Source organism: Dendrobates tinctorius, unplaced genomic scaffold (genome assembly GCF_039654945.1).
Source record: "Dendrobates tinctorius isolate UK_male_01 unplaced genomic scaffold, ASM3965494v1 ptg000039l, whole genome shotgun sequence".
Taxonomy (NCBI): Eukaryota; Metazoa; Chordata; class Amphibia; order Anura; family Dendrobatidae; genus Dendrobates; species Dendrobates tinctorius.
In genome coordinates this window covers 4,110,374-4,131,119 of record NW_027361707.1, presented here as the reverse complement: position 1 = coordinate 4,131,119, position 20,746 = coordinate 4,110,374, and the positions used below count along the sequence as shown (strand labels likewise).

General features: G+C 46.8%; 1 protein-coding gene across 1 annotated transcript; it reads left to right on the top strand.

Annotated features, from left to right (window-relative positions):
• The first annotated feature begins 3,133 nt into the window (after window positions 1-3,133).
• On the top strand, window positions 3,134-9,601 carry TMEM129 (transmembrane protein 129, E3 ubiquitin ligase). Its single transcript, XM_073574426.1, has 4 exons — window positions 3,134-3,422; window positions 4,311-4,785; window positions 5,088-5,247; window positions 8,138-9,601. Exons 1-4 carry the CDS (start codon window positions 3,185-3,187, stop codon window positions 8,384-8,386), a joined length of 1,122 nt encoding a protein of 373 aa, XP_073430527.1. The 5' UTR covers window positions 3,134-3,184; the 3' UTR covers window positions 8,387-9,601.
• Window positions 9,602-20,746: the final 11,145 nt, after the last annotated feature.

Genomic DNA, 20,746 nt, shown 5'->3' with positions numbered 1-20,746 from the left:
CGTGTCCTCCAGGTCAGGAGCTAAGCCATCTTCCAGGCAAGATGAAGTACTCCTTTCCAACACTCCGCCACATATGTGCCTTTTCTGAACGTCTCCCTCTTAGCGCCTTTTAGTGAAGTACTCACAGTACTGAGTTACACTGGAGTTCCTCCTGTCAGATGTTCCTATGAACTCTACTTGTACGGCAGACAGCTGTAGCCTGCTTCGGGGACTCCTTCTACCTAGTCCCGGCTCACTCTCGTTGCTGTTGTGCCCCCAAGTCTTGTGTGGGAATAAAGTGGTGACAACTTCTATTCCTCCGGTGTCTGCTGCAGGACCATTAGTGTCCGTACAACCTTGGGGACCAGACCCTGGCCTTGCACTTAGAACTTGGGAAGGGTTCTCCTCTAACCCTGGTCCTTGTTCTCTTATTCTCCTCACGTTCCATACTAATCCTTTTCCTTCTTATGGAGAGTCAGGCTTTCTATCGAAGTTCCTTTCCTGTGCCAGCGGACCCAGATCACTGAGGTCGGCTGCATCACTTCCTTCATCCAAACCACTCCTGGGATCTTCTTTCACAGACTGACCTCGTCAGACTCCTGTGATCAACTAACCAAATTCTACTCCCTTCCCACTCTTTTGAGTGCAAACTAAACTCCACCCGCCTCCCAGCACGCTTCGTGTTCCAAGCAGGGAGCTATCAAAGGGTGCTTTGCTACACTACTATGCTGTGTGGGATGCAGGTGTTGGAGTGTGGTCAGGTGTCTCCACCTTACCTGAATGGTGGGGTACCACACCTCAGGAGGAGGTGCAGTACCTCTGTGGCGACTGAACCCTCAGGGGCGCCACACAACCTTCAATCCTCTCAAGATCTCCTTCTCCACTCTCCCCTTATCTCTTCTTCCCACAACCGCATACAAGTCTTCTCCTGTGCTTCCCCCATACTCTGGAACTCTCTGCCCCAACACATCAGACTCTCACCATCAATGGAAACCTTCAAGAAGAACCTGAAGACCCACCTGTTCCGACAAGCCTACAACCTGCAGCGATCCTCAGCCTACTGAACCACCGCACGACCTGCTCTACCCTCTCCTACTGTATCCTCACCCATCCCTGTAGACTGTAAGCCCTCACGGGCCGGGTCCCCTCTCCTTATGTACTTGTGTGTCCCTTGTCTTACACATGTTTATTATACTTGTCTATATTTCCCCTATTCACATGTAAAGCGCCATGGAATAATTGGCGCTATATAAATGCATATTAATAATAAGAGCAGTATATGTGCATCCAGATCTGCTCTTCTGTGTAGGGCTACTCACAAAATTCACCATTTCGAGATGTACTCTTCATACCTGTTTGCTAGACCTGGAGTTAATGCACCAAGCTGGCAGACAGTTGCGAGCCCCAATTCATGGGACCACGAGCCACATGTGGCTCCCGAGCTATATGTTGTGGACCCCTGTTCTAGAGGGTTGCTTTAGAATTTAGAGGTCACACAGAACCACACAATAGGTGAAGTAATAGGGACACATACGGCAGCAGCGGCTCAGCATTGGGGTATCAGGTGCAGTAATAGGGACACATACGGCAGCAGCGGCTCAGCATTGGGGTATCAGGTGCAGTAATAGGGACACACGGCAGCAGCGGCTCAGCATTGGGGTATCAGGTGCAGTAATAGGGACACATACGGCAGCAGCGGCTCAGCATTGGGGTATCAGGTGCAGTAATAGGGACACATACGGCAGCAGCGGCTCAGTATTGGGGTATCAGGTGAAGTAATAGGGACACATACGGCAGCAGCGGCTCAGCATTGGGGTATCAGGTGCAGTAATAGGGACACATACGGCAGCAGCGGCTCAGTATTGGGGTATCAGCAGGATGAGGAGTTTGTGCAGGTTGGGAATAGTCCCGTTTCGGACAGTGCTGAAAATGTGAGATGTGAAATGTGCCTTTGTTGTATTCTCTGTAGTCAAGTCCTGGCTGGAGGAGTCGTCATGTCGGTCTGGGCCTGATGGCAAAGGCGTGAAAAGTGAATGATTCCATCAGAAAGAACGTCAGCGGTAAGTCACTATCTGTAAAGGCCCCGTCACACACAGTGATCTCGCTGTGTGTGATGGGGATCAGTGACCGGCCCCCCTGCCGGTTATCGCTGATCGTGCTGGATCGTCCTGGGCCGTTTTTTGATCGCTGGTCTCCCGCGCATCGCTGCGTGTGGCAGTGAGAGACCAGCGATCAGCGACGCTGGTTTCCAATGTAAACAGCGGGTATCTAAGCGCCGCGCAGCTCCTGGATACCTGCTGTTTACCTTGGATACCAGCTTGCTCGCTGGTGCTGGTCGCTGGAGGGGCTGTCTATGTGACCAGCGATCACCAGCGATCAGCTATTTCCCAGCGATCCCATCATGTCGGATCGTTGGTGGGGTCGCTGGAACATCGTTATGTGTAACGGGGCCTTTACTGTGCTGTGATCTCTTATATATTCTGTAGGACTGGTATTTACCACTGACCATATGGCGGTAATATCAATATTGGTCTTTATATAGAGATTATTCTCAGTAACAGCGCGGTCCTCTGCGGAGGTTCTCCTACATCCACTGTTAGGACATGACGCCACAGTGGGGATCCGGTCACCGAGATAGCTGCTCACTCAGAATATCACACAGCGCGGGGCATAAGAAGCCAGAAACCGCGCGATGGGCGGACGGCTGAGCCGCCATTTCGTTTGGAGCGTTTTGCTCCCGTTTTCCTCTACGTTATTTGCTATGATGAATCGTTCTGCGAAAAACCAACCCTCATAGTGACACCGCCGGAGGAAGAAAATAAATGAAGACGAAGATCAATGGCGGCTTCTCCAGCGGGTGACGGGGTCACTGGTATTTGGGGAAAGAAGCGACTTCTAACTTTATTTCTGTATTTTGTGTTTTCTGGGTCAGGTTCTTCCCACCCTGATCTTATAGTGGGGAACAGGCCCAGTGTGCAGCGCTGGACCCCAGAGGGCCAGAAGCTGAGATCTGACCATTTCTCAGCTGTGCACAGCTGCAGCTCCGTTACAGTGGAGCGGGACGGTGACTCCATGACAGGATGGATGTATCACAGCTGGTTCCCGTCACGTGACTCTGAGAACCGCTTTATAACTACAATCCCCGGCATGCCCTGCTGTACCGGAAGTGTGCGCTGTTTTTGTGGTGTTTTCCCCGCAGTGTACGATGGTTACAGACTTCCCCCTGCTCCGCACTGTGATGGAGAGCCCGGCCGTCACCTTCACGTTGGCTTACGTGGTGTTCTCCGTGTGCTTCGTGTTCACCCCCAATGAGTTCCGCTCGGCCGGGATCACCGTGCAGAACCTGCTGTCCGGCTGGCTGGGGATTGAGGACATGGCCTTCATTCAGTACCATGTGCGGAGAACCGCGGCCACGCTTATGGTGCACTCCCTGCTGCCCCTGGGTGAGTGGCTGCCTGCTGCATGTCCTCCCCCTGTGCTGCCCCCGCATGTCCTCTGCTGTCTGCATCCCCCCCCCCTGTGCTGCCCCCGCATGTCCTCTGCTGTCTGCATCCCCCCCCCCTGTGCTGCCCCCGCATGTCCTCCTCTGCTGTCTGTGTCCCCCCCCCTGTGCTGCCCCCGCATGTCCTCCTCTGCTGTCTGTGTCCCCCCCCCCCCTGTGCTGCCCCCGCATGTCCTCCTCTGCTGTCTGTGTCCCCCCCCCCCTGTGCTGCCCCCGCATGTCCTCCTCTGCTGTCTGTGGCCCCCCCCCCCTGTGCTGCCCCCGCATGTCCTCCTCTGCTGTCTATGGCCCCCCCCCCCTGTGCTGCCCCCGCATGTCCTCTGCTGTCTGCATCCCCCCCCCTGTGCTGCCCCCGCATGTCTTCCTCCGCTGTCTGCATTCGTGCCGCCGCCCCCCGCATGTCCTCCTCCGCTGTCTGCATTCGTGCCGCCGCCCCCCGCATGTCCTCCTCCGCTGTCTGCATCCCCCCCCCCCTGTGCTGCCCCCGCATGTCTTCCTCCGCTGTCTGCATTCCCCCCCCCCCCCGTGCCGCCGCCCCCCGCATGTCCTCCTCCGCTGTCTGCATTGCCAATTGCCACCCCCGCATGTCCTCCTCCGGTGCCGGCATCTGCTCTGGCCTTCATCCCCTATGCCCCACCCCCATTGCACCGCCTGCATGTCCTGTGCTGCCTCATGCATCTCTTCTACCTCCTGCTTCCCCCCTCTGTGTCCCCTGCGCCATTTGCATCTTCACTGCTGCCTGTACCTCCTTCCTCCCTGTATCGCTTGTGTGCCCCTCGTTGGTGCTGTAGCAGTAAGGGTTGTGACTCCTTCCTCTTCTTGCTCCCAGGTTATTATATAGGGATGTGCCTGGCGGCCCCGGAGAAGCAGCTGTATTACTTTGACTCTGCCAGTGAAGGTTGGAGGGTCTTTGCTCTGTTTGTGTTCGTCCTCCCGGCCACCACCGGCTGCCTCATCCACTACTGGTCTTGGAAGAAGTGGAGTAATCACCCTTTGGCGCTGGTCCTGTCTCACCATGCGCTGCCTCAGTCTGACTGGACGGTCGTGGCCTCCTCCATCAACAGGGAGTTCCGGAGCATAGACAAGTTTGCAACAGGGGCTCCTGGGGCCCGGATTATCGTCACAGACTCCTGGGTGATGAAGGTCACCACCTACAAGGTGTATGTGGCTCACCAGCAAGACATTCATCTCACTGTAACCGAGTCCAGGCACCACGAAATGTCCCCGGACTCCAACACTCCTGTGCAGTTTATAACCATACTGGTCGCCAGCGTTAACCCCAATGTGGAGTCTTTCAACATCAGGTAGCACATGTGCTTCTAATACAAGTCTGTGGTGGTAGCACCTGGCGGTTACATCATCACTCGGTGTCTCTCAGAGGTGATGCATGGTACGTGGTCAGCGGACCCCCATGTAAATCGGTGTGGGTTTTGCTGGCTTTCTTTTAGGTTGTATGGGACTCTTCTAGTCAGTGGTAACGGGTGACTTGCCAGCTGAGTTTCTGGCGACTCCATGTGGACACTTAGGATCGGTGACTTTTAAGGTCTGTGGGGCACGGCAGAGAATAGAGGGATCTGTCATCTCTTCCTTGTTTATATTTATGCAGATTGAACTCAACAGAATACGGCGACCTGAAGGAGAAGCTTCGTGCCCCAATACGGAACGCAGCCAACGTGGTGATACATCAGACGCTGAGCGACATGTTCTTGGATACGTTCCGCACTCTGGTGGAAGCCAATCATGTGTACGAGCTGCGGAGCAACCGGGTAATTCCTGGAAGGGGGGGGGGGGGGGGGGTGGCTGATGTCCATTACCACAGGATCTAGTGTCGGAGGTGGACAAGCTGGGTGTGAAGTCACGTGTCTGCCCCTTCTCCTAGGTCCATACCTTGTCATCTGCTATTCCTGATCACTTCATGAATGGTGGAACCTGACCTCCAGGATCCTCACAGATTCTTAAATTTTAAAGGCTTGCCTCGCTGGTTAAGTGCTGAGTCCCCTACAATGTCTTTCCACACACACGTGACCCCCCCCCCCCCAGAGAGTTGCCTGGATTTGGCCAAGAAATCCTATATCCTTCAATAAGACCTGAATTTTTGGTAAAGGCAATCTATTATTGAGGCCTCTCCAGACCACACTGGGGTGAAAAAAAAAAAAAAAAAAAAAAAAATATATATATATATATATATATATATCAAAAAAGTATTTAGTCAGTCAGCAATAGTGCAAGTTCCACCACTTAAAAAGATGAGAGGCGTCTGTAATTTACATCATAGGTAGACCTCAACTATGGGAGACAAACTGAGAAAAAAAATCCAGAAAATCACTGTCTGTTTTATTTGCATATTATGGTGGAAAATAAGTATTTGGTCAGAAACAAAATTTCATCTCAATACTTTGTGATATATCCTTTGTTGGCAATGACAGAGGTCAAACGTTTTCTGTAAGTCTTCACAAGGTTGCCACACACTGTTGTTGGTATGTTGGCCCATTCCTCCATGCAGATCTCCTCTAGAGCAGTGATGTTTTTGGCTTTTCGCTTGGCAACACGGACTTTCAACTCCCTCCAAAGGTTTTCTATAGGGTTGAGATCTGGAGACTGGCTAGGCCACTCCAGGACCTTGAAATGCTTCTTACGAAGCCACTCCTTCGTTGCCCTGGCGGTGTGCTTTGGATCATTGTCATGTTGAAAGACCCAGCCACGTTTAATCTTCAATGCCCTTGCTGATGGAAGGAGGTTTGCACTCAAAATCTCACGATACATGGCCCCATTCATTCTTTCATGTACCCGGATCAGTCGTCCTGGCCCCTTTGCAGAGAAACAGCCCCAAAGCATGATGTTTCCACCACCATGCTTTACAGTAGGTATGGTGTTTGATGGATGCAACTCAGTATTCTTTTTCCTCCAAACACGACAAGTTGTGTTTCTACCAAACAGTTCCAGTTTGGTTTCATCAGACCATAGGACATTCTCCCAAAACTCCTCTGGATCATCCAAATGCTCTCTAGCAAACTTCAGACGGGCCTGGACATGTACAGGCTTAAGCAGTGGGACACGTCTGGCACTGCAGGATCTGAGTCCATGGTGGCGTAGTGTGTTACTTATGGTATGCCTTGTTACACTGGTCCCAGCTTTCTGCAGTTCATTCACTAGGTCCCCCCACGTGGTTCTGGGATTTTTGCTCACCGTTCTTGTGATCATTCTGACCCCCACGGGGTGGGATTTTGCATGGAGCACCAGATCGAGGGAGATTATCAGTGGTCTTGTATGTCTTCCATTTTCTAATTATTGTGCCCACAGTTGATTTTCTTCACTCCAAGCTGGTTGGCTATTGCAGATTCAGTCTTCCCAGCCTGGTGCAGGGCTACAATTTTGTTTCTGGTGTCCTTTACAGCTCTTTGGTCTTCACCATAGTGGAGTTTGGAGTCAGACTGTTTGAGGGTGTGCACCGTTGTCTTTTTATACTGATAACAAGTTTAAACAGGTGCCATTACTACAGGTAATGAGTGGAGGAAAGAGGAGACTCTTAAAGAAGAAGTTACAGGTCTGTGAGAGCAAGAAATCTTGTTTCTGACCAAATACTTATTTTCCACCATAATATGCAAATAAAATGAAAAAGACAATGTGATTTTCTGGATTTTTCTTTCTCAGTTTGTCTCCCATAGTTGAGGTCTACCTATGATGTAAATTACAGACGCCTCTCATCTTTTTAAGTGGTGGAACTTGCACTAATGCTGACTGACTAAATACTTTTTTGCCCCAGTGTGTGTGTGTGTGTGTGTGTGTGTGTGTGTGTGTGTGTGTGTATATATATATATATATATAATATATATTATTCACATGCCTCCAGTTAAAATTATACTATAGCTCTTCTGATATCCTATGTTGCTTACCCCAAGTGCAGGGTATTGCAGTATCTTGGGTATCCATGATTACAACCGCTACCAACTATTGGTTGTCGTAACCATGGACGCCTAAGCTACCGCAATGCCATGCACATGGGGTAAGTGACATGGTGAATCGGAAAAACTATACTATATTTTTAACTGGAGGCATTTGCTAATATTACTCTAGATATTTGGATAGGATCTTGGAGGAGGGAGTAGCCCTGTAACTTTATTTCCCCCCCCCCCCCAACGTATGAGGGTTTGTTGCATGGTGAGCTGAAGTTTTTATTAGTACATACAATGGTTTTAGGGGAGGTGCAGTAACTGGAAAAAAATGTTAAAGTTTGTCCAAGTAAGTACTTCTGGGGTGCCGGACCCTGGTCAATCAGACATTGATGCTCTGTCCTAAGGATAGGGCATCAATGCAAAAGTAATAGATGATCTCTTTAATTCTAGTAAAGTCGATAAGCCCCCACCAGAACCATTGAAATGCTGCTTTTGTGTTGGTAGCATGTAAATGGAAGCGAGATGCCATAGTAGTGGCTGCCGGCAGCCTTTGTGAATATTTGGTTGGGTTTTCTAGGGGGTCTTCGAGAGATTCATGGGTAATACATTGCTGCTTGTTATAGACATGGCACAAACATGGTGTGCTGGCCTGGCCACTACCATCTGAGGGCTATAATGGCGGCCATGTTGGTTGTCATTTAGCCTTTCTAGGGCCAGATCTCAGTCATGTCTTTAATATAGGACCTGTTTCCTCTTGTTTCAGGAGCTGGAGCCCTGCATTGGCTGCATGCAAACTATTGCCAACATCAAGCTGGTGAAATATTGCCACGAGGCCAACCAAGGAGAGTGTCGGCAATGTTACTGCCGGCCCATGTGGTGCCTAACCTGCATGGGCAAGTGGTTCGCAAGTCGCCAGGACCAGCAGCATCCAGAGACCTGGCTGTCCAGCCAAGTGCCCTGCCCCACCTGCCGTGCCAAATTCTGTATCGTGGATGTCTGCCTTATACGATGACCGCGCTCTCTACGGTTTTGTATCTTGAACTTTTTTTTGCACAATCCAGTGTTCTTTCTATGGAAATGTAGCAGAGGAGGAATCCTGAGCAGACCCCTGGGTCGTCATTCAGTCGGGTCTGCTGCCTGGACATGCGGTCTGTTGAAGGAGCATAATGCAAATGGTTCTGTTCGGACTCGTAGTGCCGCTGTCGCCACTATCTTGTATCAGTGTGCGACTGCTCCGATCGCAATCAGGGTGGCATTATCAGTATGTTATAGGCACTTTTAATAATTTTTTTTTTTTTTTTTTTTTTTTTTTTTTTTCCACCCAAAGTCAAGTGTAAAATTCTATACGTCATCGTTATGACACGGCACAGTTTGACTGCTGCTGATGATCGCTGGGCTCAGCAGCTCTGGCGACATAGACCGCAGTAGATCACGAAGCCTAACAATTAGCTGAAAACGCCAGCGCAGCCATGTTGGCAATGGCCAGGGGCAGTAGCAGAGAGGCAGTGCTTTAGCCACAGAGTATAAGAAGGCTCATCTTATTTTTTTATTTTTTTTAATGTATCAAATCAACGAAATATATATATATATATATTATATATTTTATTTTTTTTAACTTTGTTGCGATCTGCTTTCTTCCATTACAGTCCTCTTGGACGCGTTTTGTGTGGCGTACACACTGAACTTGGACCAAAAAAGTGGGTCCTAACCTTACGTAAAGCATCAGTCACTTTTTTAGTATTTGGGACGAAGGCCCCTCCTGTTGGGGGCGCTGTTAACACAAGCAGTTCTCAAGCCTTTTAATCTCTATTATACGGATGTGAAGGCCCATACTCGTTAGCCCTGATGTTCGGGGGAGACACGTTGGTGCGACACTTCGCCGCTGCTGCAGGGAGGGCGTCCTTTCTCTCCTACATTTCACTTCTTGTTTCTGTATGAAGTATTTCCTCCAATGATTTTACATTTATCGCCAACTGGGGCTTTCCTGGTTGTTAAGGAACTACAAGTCCCAGTAATATTGTACCGCTTACATGGCATGCTGGGACCTGCAGTTTCACAACAGATGGAGGGCCACAGGTAGCAGATGGGGTTTATAATGTTTTATGCAGCAAAGCTGTATATCAGGGTGACACAAATTCTGTATTCAGGGTGTGATCGAGCGTTACTGATCGAATGTGTCACTGAAGGTTTTATTACATTGTTTTAATAAATTGATTTCTGTACATTATTGTGTGGTGGGTTTTTTTTTTTTTTTTTTTTTTTTTTTTTTTTGAATCTGCATGTGAAAAACAAATCTCAGCATGCATCTGACTTTCAAGGGAAAATTTGTACAACTCGCCCATTGAAGTCTAGGGGGGGTCAGGGGGTACAAAAATCTAAAGTTATAATATCAAGTGGTGGATGAGGTCCATGCTCTCTTACCAGACTCTCCTGCCATGCCTGTATGGAGCTCGTGCTCAGAATACAGTCATGGAACATAAAAGGGCCTTTAACAAAGCTCCACTCTAAAATTGTCCTTAATGTTTGAAGGGTTAAGATTAGTGATGAACAAGTGTGCTCATTACTCGGGTTTTCCCTGAGCATGCATGGGTGGTCTCCGAGTATCTGGAAGTGCTAGGAAACTTGGTTTGTCACCACAGTTGCATGACTTGTGGCTGCTAGACAGCCTGACTACATGTGGGGATTGCCTGTTTCTTAAAGAATTCCCACATGTACTCAGGCTGTCAAGTAGCCACAAATCATACAGCTGTGGCGATAGAAGCTAAATCTCCGAGCACTTCCAAATACTCGGACCACCCGAGCATGCTCAGGGAAAATCATCACTAGTTAAGATGTTAATTCACTGACACGAAGAGGCCGAACCCTGAAAAAACCCATAGTGCTATCCCTCCACCCAACTGTACATTACAGTCAGGAGGGTAACGTTCTGGCATTCACCAAACTGAGACTCTCCCATCAGATGCCAGATACAGACGTGTGATCTGTCATGCACAGAACACGTTTCCTCTGGATTGCAGTGGTGGCAGCTTTACACCACTCTTTCCTGACTCGGGATCGTGCTTGGTGTTGTAAGGCAGCCTGCAGCGGTTCTGCCATGAAGCTCCAGGCAGGGGGTGTAGTTTGTGCTGAAGTTATTCCAGAGGAGGGCTGGACTCCAGTTATGGAGTCAGGAAAAAAAAAAAAATCACAAAGAGAAATAGACAACCAGGTCAATAGTGCTGGGTGAAAAACACCAAATTTTCTTGGTATTAGGCCATGTGCACACGATGCAGATTTCCAGCGGATTTTACCGCACAGAAACGCTGCATATCCGCATTGTGATGTACAGTAGCATGTTAATAGAAAAAAAAGTGCTGTGCAGATGCTGTGGCTTTTTCCACCTGGTTTTCTTGTGGTTCAAAATATGCAGCATGTCACTACTCTTGTGTGGTTTTCCACCTGCTCCATTCTCCAAATCCGCAGGGGGAGAACCGCAAAAAAACAGGAAGAAATCCACAGGAAAAATGCAGGTCATTTGACCTGCGGATTTCTTCAATTCTGCGCGGAACAATCCGCAGGGCAAAAAAAGTACGTGTGCACTCAGCCTTACAACGTGGGAAAAATGACCAGATAAAAAATGGGAACTGTCAAGTGACAAATCTGATAGCTGGATCTATGCAAGTAGAAATGTCACTGAATAGTTGCGACTTATACAACTGCAGATAGACGTCAAAATTATAGGTCAGAAAAATACACATCAGTGTATAAAATAAAATACAGAAAGATATGAAAATAACCAGGTACAGCTGTGATTGACCTAATACAGCACAAAGTAGCAGTGCACAGGTATAAGGCTGTGTGCACATAGCGTTTTTTCTTTTTTAGCGGATTTGCCAAAAAATTTGCTTAAAAATAAGCTTCCCATTCATTTTGCAATTTTTGTGCACATTGTGTCTTTTACCGCAAAAAAAAAACGCTTCGTGGTAAACGCAGCATGCTCATTAATTTTGCGGATTTTTCAGCATTTCTGACTAATTCTGTGTCAGGAACCACATGGAAAAACGCATAAAACTGTTTTTTGCACAGAAATCTGCGGTTTCTGGGAAGGGAGTCCGGTTTTTAAGCAGAAATTTTCTGCTACGTGTGCACATAGCCTAATTAGTTTTCACAAGTATCATATTGTGAAAATATAGTGCATAGACGTCTGTAAAAACATATACTGTAGTTGCCAGAGTGTAAAAGGATGGTAAGTTGATCATATTGATCCTCACTGATGAACGCAGACTTTGAAACGCGCGTCAGGGTGGGAACTTCCATGTGGCAAATCTTCAATGACTGCTTCACAGGCATACTACACATTCCAAATACTTTATCAAAGTTTATTTTCCACCAGCACTAATAACCTGGTTCTCAGTTTGTTTGCTTTTTGATTTCTTGTGATTTCGCCAATGGGTCGCCATTTAGTCTGCAGCACACATGCACTTACAGTAGGAGACTTCTTCCCCCATAGTTGACTTGGTATTAAGTTACCTCATATTATTTGCATGTGTAGTAATATGTTTTACTTCTGAGTTTATTCTTTGTTATGGAGTCAGCAGAGCGTTAGTGACTTTTCTGCTCCTCAGCACTCAGTGACCCCCGTTCTGTAACATTATGGGGTCTCCACTTTGTGGCTGCGGTTCCTTCCACTTAATATCACTCACAGGTGATATTCCAGAGGAAGAAATGACATGGATGGACTTGTTACCCCGGTGGCTCCTATCATAAGACCATGATGGTATCTGTGAGCTGTGTAATGTTTGGAAGCAATGTCCTCAGGGTCCTGTCCTCATTTTCCACCACATCCTGTTATACGTCCTAAACTCCATTGCATGGTCTTTCGCTATGCCCCTCGTTAAGGATGACAGCCGCACATCTCGCCACTCCATCCTAGCTTCATGTTCCTGTGGGTATACCTTTGTATAACAATTATGGACTCTCCCCTCTACGGTTCTCATGTGTATACAGTCTGTTTCCTGTTCAGGCTGATGTTTAGTGACAAATTGGTAAAATGTCCCCCACCTGGGGGTGAAGCTGGCCATTCACATGCGCTGGCTGCCGGTGTCCATCCATCAGCTATTTCTCCCCCACTCAACCATAAATCTGAGCTTCTCTTGGGAGAGAGGAGGAGAACATGACTGACAGACCACTATGGGAACCAACCATTATCTCCTCCAACAAATGAGTTGGGACACCTCAACTGATCAAGTTCTGAGGACTTTACAAGGGACTAGGCTGCTGCCAGAGACACCTTTGGTGGAAATCCAACATGGCCACTTCTGTATTTCCCATGAGGAAAAAGTGTGGACGCCCCAAAGACGTTACATGGTTAAATAGCCCTGCTGAAATCGACTGCTGTTAGGTGAAACCTGCCTATCTGTTCTCGGGTCGCAATACTCGGCCCTACCGTTGGGTCGCCTGCCCCCATCTAACCATGCCTATGTCTGGAGAACAGGCTGCTTGGGTGGGTATTGCGATCTGATCACGGTCCTGTTGGCTTTAGGCCTCGTTCAGATGTCAGTGATTTTTCTCGTACAAGAAAATTGGAATTTGGTCCGGGTTTGATTAGTTTTCTAATCTTAGAGTATTGTCTGTGAAAAAGAATAGCACTCGTACGCAAAAAAAATGGGTGTGGGGGGCGTGGCGATGTAATGGTGCGGTGAGGACGTGTCATGGAGGAGCTCCTATGATCCTGGTGCAATCCTGCTCTTGAGACCCCCTCTGGCGCGGCATATATATAGGCAGTGCAGTCCCCTGGGCTCCGGGAGACTTCTGATCCTTGCGTGAGAGCGGTCCCGGCCTCCGGTGTGTCGGGCGCTGTAAATATCCCCCGACCAGCAGAGAAACTGAGAGGAGGTCCAGATGAATTACACCCCAGAGTACTGAAGGAGATAGCAGAAGAAACTTTTGAACCCCTCTCCATAATCTTTGAAAATTCTTGGAGAACAGGAGAAGTGCCAGAAGACTGGAGAAGAGCAAATGTTGTTCCTATCTTCAAAAAGGGGAAGAAGGTGGACCCAGGCAACTATAGGCCGGTGAGTCTGACTTCTATACCAGGAAAGATCTTTGAACAAATTATTAAACAACATGTATGTCAATACCTGGATAAGAATGAAGTGATTAAACAGTCAGCATGGGTTTCTAACTAATAAGTCATGTCAGACTAACTTAATTTCCTTCTATGACGGTATCACTGATTGGGTGGATCAAGGAAATGCTGTAGATATAGTATATCTTGACTTCAGCAAAGCATTTGACAAAGTCTCTCATACAATCCTTATTGAAAAAATGACTAAGTATGGAATGGACAAGGCAACTGTTAGGTGGATTCATAACTGGCTTAGTGATCGGACCCAAAGAGTGGTCGTAAATGGCTGCACATCCAGTTGGAAGAATGTCTCAAGTGGGGTACCACAGGGCTCTGTCCTGGGCCCTGTATTGTTCAACATCTTTATCAATGATTTAGATGAAGGAATTGAGGGTAAACTGATTAAATTTGCTGATGACACAAAGCTAGGAGGGATAGCTAATACTAGAGAAGAGAGAGAGAGGATTCAAAAAGATTTAAATAAACTGGAGAAGTGGGCAGCAACTAACAGAATGGTTTTTAACAGGGAGAAATGCAAAGTACTACATCTGGGCAATAAAAATGAAAAAAGCATATATAGAATGGGAGGAATAGGGCTAAGTGACAGCACATGTGAAAAAGACTTGGGTATACTAATAGATCACAGACTGAATATGAGTCAACAGTGTGATGCAGCAGCAAAAAAGGCAAATGCAATTCTAGGATGTATTAACAGAAGCATACAGTCTAGATCACGTGAAGTCATTATTTCCCTCTACTCCTCTTTGGTCAGACCTCATCTGGAATATTGTGTCCAGTTTTGGGCACCACATTTTAAAAAAGACATCAACAAACTGGAGCAAGTTCAGAAAAGAGCGACCAGAATGGTGACCGGTCTGCAAACCCTGTCTTATGAGGAAAGGTTGCAGGATTTGGGAATGTTTAGTTTGCAAAAGAGAAGACTGAGAGGAGACTTAATAGCTGTCTACAAATATCTAAAGGGCTGTCACATTGTAGAAGGATCAACTTTATTCTCATTTGCACAAGGAAAGACTAGAAGCAATGGGATGAAACTGAATGGGAAGAGACACAGATTAGATATTAGAAAAAACTTTTTGACAGTTAGAGTGATCAATGAGTGGAACAGGCTGCCACGAGAAGTGGTGAGTTCTCCTTCAATGGAAGTCTTCAAACAGAGGCTGGACAGACATCTGACTGGGATGATTTAGCGAATCCTGCTTTGAGCAGGGGGTTGGACCAGATGGCCCAGGAGGTCCCTTCCAACTCTACGATTCTATGATTCTATGATTCTATGATCTTCTGCAGCGCTCTCTAACCGGAGGAGATGCGACGCTGCATGTCATCCTCGGAGGGCTGCCCGGGCGGTGAGACTGTACTTTCAAGTTATCTAAAGGGGATGTGTGCTGTGTGCTCTGAAAGATGAGCCCCACACTCCCCTATTAATAATACACCAGGCCCGTCAGTACCCGCCATCTTAAGGGTCCTTGGACCCTCATTGCTGTCCCTACAAGCAATGGAGATCGTTTGGTTATACGGGACTTCTAGAATAACCTGGAACCAGCCACAGCGCTTAATATTGAACACTCTATTCCAGCTCATTTATCCAGAGCAGTTTCTAGATATATTAGCCACATAATAACTCTGCTGCAGATTGAAGTTGGGAGAGAGGAACCCCTATAAATACCAGTTCAGTCACTTGATTAAACCACATTATTGTTAGCCATGAATCGCACAAAAGGGTCGGGAGCGGCCAATAAAAGAATTTGCAAAAACTGATCCATCTGACAATGCACGGTCTCTCAGAAATAGCTCCTCACAGGCTAAAACTGCGGAACAGCGTAAAAACCGTGCTGGTACTGAAGAGGGGAGTGAACAGGAGGAATTGACCCTTAGGGCAGAGACACACTGGCAAATTTTTCGGCCAAGAATCGGATAGTAAAACTTGCCCTGGCCGGCACCTCTCCTGACTTGAGCATGACAGCGTGATGGATTACTATGCAGCTGTCAAGTTCAGGAGAGGTGCCGGCCAGGGCAAGTTTTACGATCCGATTCTCGGACGAAAAATTTGCCAGTGTGTCTCTGCCCTTAGACAGGCATGAGAACAGTTGAAGAAAGGCCATATCTTTGACCAGAACATCCCTGACTGAGAAAATAGAGGATGTGCACACTGAGGTGTGGCGTCTCCGGCAGGACATGCAGGCCATGAGGGGGCGCATTACAGAAGTTGAAACAAGAGTGTCCCATATAGAAGACACTATTACACCTATGGAGGCTAAGTAGGCAAAAGAGGCTGGCTCTTTGAACGCCTGGAAGCAAAAAGCAGACGATCTAGAGAATAGATTACGCCGGAACAATATACGAATCATTGGTCTGCCGGAGTGCTCTGAGGGTCAGCAACCTGAGCAATTTCTGGAAAGCTGGCTTAAAACCTCTCTGGGAGATGAATTCTCATCCACGTTCTCTCTTGAAAGGGCTCATAGGGTCCCTACAAAACCTCTCCCTCCGGGTGCTCCACCCAGGCCTTTCCTGGCGCGCCTTCTCAATTGCAGGGACAGAGATTCTATTTTACGTTTGGTGCGGCAGAGGAGTCCTATTAAATTTAGTAATGCTACGATCTCAATTTTCCCGGATTTCTCTATGGAACTCCAGAAGCAGCGGGAACAATTCTTGGAGATCAAGAAGCAGCTCAGGGAAAAGAATGTTTTATATTCCGTGGTCTATCCAGCCAGACTCCGAATCGTCCATGAGGACTCCACCAAAATTTTCTTGGATCCAGCGGAGGCAGCTGAATGGCTGCAGTCCCATAGGGGGTCTGATGCAAAGAATTCCTAATATGCCGGACGGGACTATTTTGATAATTGTGCGATTGGAGCTCCTTCTATTGGTGTCCAGTATGACACTGTATTCAGTGAGGGTATCCCTTTGTTTAACCAATGATAGGAGCACAGGACTTTGCTCCTTTATGTTCTTCTGGTTTTTCTTATGTTCTCTTTTCTATACTAGTTTTGGTTCTTATTATTTATGCAGAAGCCGCCGTCAAATATTTACATGTGATGTCTCTGAATTTTGCCTGAGCGATAATGTATGCCATGTTCAGATGAGAAGATATGGGTTCTGAAATCATATGTATGACCTGGAATGTGAGGGACCTCAAATCTCCTCGTAAGAAGATTATGGTATTTTCCCAGATTAGGCGGTATCACCCACACATTGTGGCTTTGGTGGAGACGCACCTGACCAGAGACACAGTTCGATGCGTGCAAAAGCCATGGGTACAATGGTTCATTCACTCGTTCCACACTAGTTATTCAAGGGGGTCTCATTATTGATATATAGAAACGTTAGATGGGAGGTCAGAGAGGCTCGGAGGGATCCTGAGGGCCGCTTTGTTTTTGTATATGCATTGATAGACTGAAGAAAATACGTCATATTGTGTATATATAACCCCCCTCCGGCTAATGTGTCAATCCTTCAAAAGGTGATGAGTTTCGCTATAAATTACTGGGATGCGCATGTTATATGTATGGGGGACTTCAATGCAGTCATGAATAATTGCCTCGATAGGCTTAGGGTCCCGTTACACTAAGCGACGCACCAACGATCCCGACAACGATACGAGCTGGTCAGGATCGCTGTTGTGTCGCTACATGATCGCTAGTGATCTCGCTTAGTGTGAAGTACCCCTTAGATTGGGTGATGGGATGTCCGGAGGGGCACTTCTCCACACCCGTCTCAACTGGCATTGTTCCTCGAGGGCAGTGGATGGCTAGATTTATGGAGGGTGCACCATCCTGAGGGGAAAGAATACACTTGTCATTCATCTACCAGGTGCACCTTATCCCACATAGATTACATATTTGGATCCAGCAACTTGGCGGTGTGGGAGGACAGTGTCGAGCATGGCAACAGAGAGGTTTCGGATCATAGCCCGGTTATACTTAAACTTCAAATAACGATATAGTCTGGAAATTCAATCTATTGTGTCTGAAACTAATAGGATCTGATGATAGAACTATAGATCAATTGAATTGTTTTATTTCATCCCACCCGGAACCCTGAGATGTTGACTTATTTTGGGATACCCTTAAGGCGTATCTGAGAGGATGTTTAGCCTCTACAATCTCTTATATCAAAAGGGTTAACTTCAAGGGAGGATAATGAGATGGAACAACGACTAAAGGACTCAGAGGCTGCATGTATATCCAGTCAGACCAATGTGAATAGAAAGGAATGGCTGACCTCCCAGAGAATATATACCCAATACATGGACGCTAAATCTAAACGTCAATTATTTTTCACCCGTCAATCCTACTTTGAATTAGGGAATCAGGCAAGTAAATTCTTGGCTTTCCTGGTGCGACAACATGATATATCTAATGCTATACTCCAAATTCAGAAACCGGATAATTCTGTAGTGTCCTCGACCGAAGATACACTGATTATTACAGAATGTTATATAGCTCTAAGGCTATGTGCACACGGTGCGGATCCTCCCGCGGATTTTACTAAATCTGCAGGTCAAATGACCTGCATTTTTCCTGTGGATTTCTTCCTTTTTTTGTGTTTTTCTTTTCTTTCAGGTTACATCGGAGGCTTATCTACAGCATTACCGACTGCTGTAGATAAGCCCCTGATGTCAATGCCGGCAGCTGAAAGGCCAAAAAAAGGGTGACAGATTCCCTTTAATAGATTGGGGGCGTCATTGCCATATTTTTTTCTATATTATTTAGCTGGGCAAGTTAAAGCTCTGAGTAAATGGATGCCTGATAACTATCTACCTAATTCTGAGAGTCATCTAATCCATGCTGCGGAGGCTGACTGCCCCTTGGGTTTCCTCGAAATGGACAGAATTGGTGTTCCTCATTTGCTACCCCTACTTCGATTGGCGCGATCAGTCTGAAGACAAATTAAAAAAGTTATTCGATTTGATAACGTCATAGCTGAAATGCCCTTATGGAATAATACTTATTTTCCGGTCCTATTGAATCACCCATCCACTAATTTTTGGATTTTGTATGGTGTGTCTTCGGTGGGAAACTTATATGATTATGGTACTCTAATGTCCTTTGAGCAACTACAAGCTAAATACAATATTCCGAGGTCCCAATTTTTTCACTACCTTCAACTCCGATCGGCTTTTCAATCATATGTGCGCTGTACGGGTGTGAGCCGCATTATCTCATCTCTTCTTTGATTGGAATTCTTAACTCGCAAGACCCCCGGGGTCTCATTTCTTCCTTATATACATACATGCTATCTGTCGGAACCGACTCTGATACGGGATCAGTTAAGGGAAGATGGGAGGAACTCATCCCTGATGTGCAGGAGGAGGACTGGGAGGAAATTCTTGAATCTTCAACTAGGGTATCCCCATCTATTAATAATAGAATTACCCAATTATATATAATATATCAATTGTATTTAACTCCGATACGGTTCTTTAAAATGGGTCGGTTCCAGTCATCAGAGTGTCTGAGATGCCGTTCATTAGATGCAGATTTTATACATATGGTATGGGGATGCCCTGTTACCCTCCTCTACTGGAGGGAGGTAACATCATTGTTGACATCTCTAGTGCAAGCCCCTGTTCCTCGCAGTCCACTAGTGTGTCTATTTGGGGTGTTGGCTGAAGGAACTTGGGGGCACTATGTCAGGTTCTTCCTGCGTGAGACACTTTTTCTGGCTAGGAAGGTGCTGGCATTTTGTTGGATGGGTGGTTCGCGCCCCTCTCTTAGATGTTGGATTGAACTGGTGAACTCAGTTGTACCATATGAGCGTACATTATATCAGAATAGGGGGTGTTTGGGGACATTTTATAAGATCTGGGACAGATGGAACTCTTCTCATCTCACTCTACTAGTGAGTAGTGGCTCAACGTCACCGTAATTATTATGGTCTAAATTTTATGGCATTTCATGGTGGTTAATCTCCTATAACTGAGCTTGACGGCGGAATAGTTGTAGTTTAAGAGTACTTTTTCCTTTTTTTTTTTTTTTTTTGAGGTTTGTTGAATGTTGTTTGACGGTCTTGTTCATTTGTTAATTAGTTGACTACCTACATAACGATGCAGAGATTTGTATAATCAACGCTGTACAAACAATTTACTATTGTCACACGTGTTGTTCTGACTATATATCAGTGTGTACATTCCTTTGTGTCAATAAACGATTTAAAAAAAAAAAAAAAAAAACAGGTGTGAATGAGCCCTTATTCCAGACACAAAGCAATTGGCTTAGAAGCTGTCGCTGACAGATTGCTGTATGTGCGACTCCTAATATTCATGTTATGGGTCCACTTAGTACTAGCCAAGCAGGTAAAGTTGCTCACCCTCAAACAAACATCATTTGCATGTCTGGGGACGCCTTTGTACATCAGGTTACCCCCAAGGGTGAGAACCTCATGGGGTCTTAGTTTGCAATTCTTTTGTCATGGGAAGGGATTACCTGTGTGTACCCTTGGGGGGATACAGTGGATTACCCTTGGTTTGACATGTCTGGCGCATATTTATCCAGGCCGTCATAGAAAGCCTATTGGGCCCCAGCTGTGACCCTTCATCTATCTTAAAAATGACCAAGGCAGTCGTAATACAAGAGTCTCTTATGCCTAGGGGCTGCTGTATGTGAGGTGTGTGTCCTTCTCAGACACTTAAGGCCCCTTTACATTTAGCGATGCACCAGCGATCCCGACAACGATACGACCCGGTCAGGATCGCTGGTGCATCGCTAAATGGTCGCTAGTGAGCTGCCACACAGGCAGATCTCTCCAGCGACATAGCAGCGATCTAGCGGTCGTTACTTACCTGACAGACACAGCGATCCTGAAGTCCTCCCGCCCGCATCCATGCGCCGCTCGTCGGCACCAGCAGGAACCCCAGCAGGAAGCGCCCGACTATCTCACGCGATCAGCGATGGACAGCAGGGGAGCCGGTCGGAGGTAAGTATCACACATAGAGATATCGCTGCTGCGTCACCAAATCGGTGATGCTTTAGCGATATTGTTAGCAATACACACTCCAAATGAAATGGCAGCCCCCCAATAGCTAAAGTAAAAATTAATTTTAGAAAAATAATATTAAACATTTAATTTTGCATTAAAATAATTGATTATATAATCAATTATTAATGCAAAATTAAAGATTGTTGCACCTTCCCTTTAAAGGGTTATTCCCTTGTTTCAGTATACCACCCTACCCGCGCCCTCCATTCTGCTGATGACCTGAGGTTAGCATCCTCAATAATCAGAACCTCCCACTCCCGTCGACAAGAC

Coding starts and splice junctions, on each gene's coding strand:
- TMEM129 (XM_073574426.1), top strand. CDS start 3,185: ATGGTTACAGACTTCCCCCTGCTCCGCACTGTGATGGAGAGCCCGGCC. Junction 3,423..4,310: donor GCACTCCCTGCTGCCCCTGG/GTGAGTGGCTGC, acceptor TCTTGCTCCCAG/GTTATTATATAGGGATGTGC. Junction 4,786..5,087: donor GTGGAGTCTTTCAACATCAG/GTAGCACATGTG, acceptor ATATTTATGCAG/ATTGAACTCAACAGAATACG.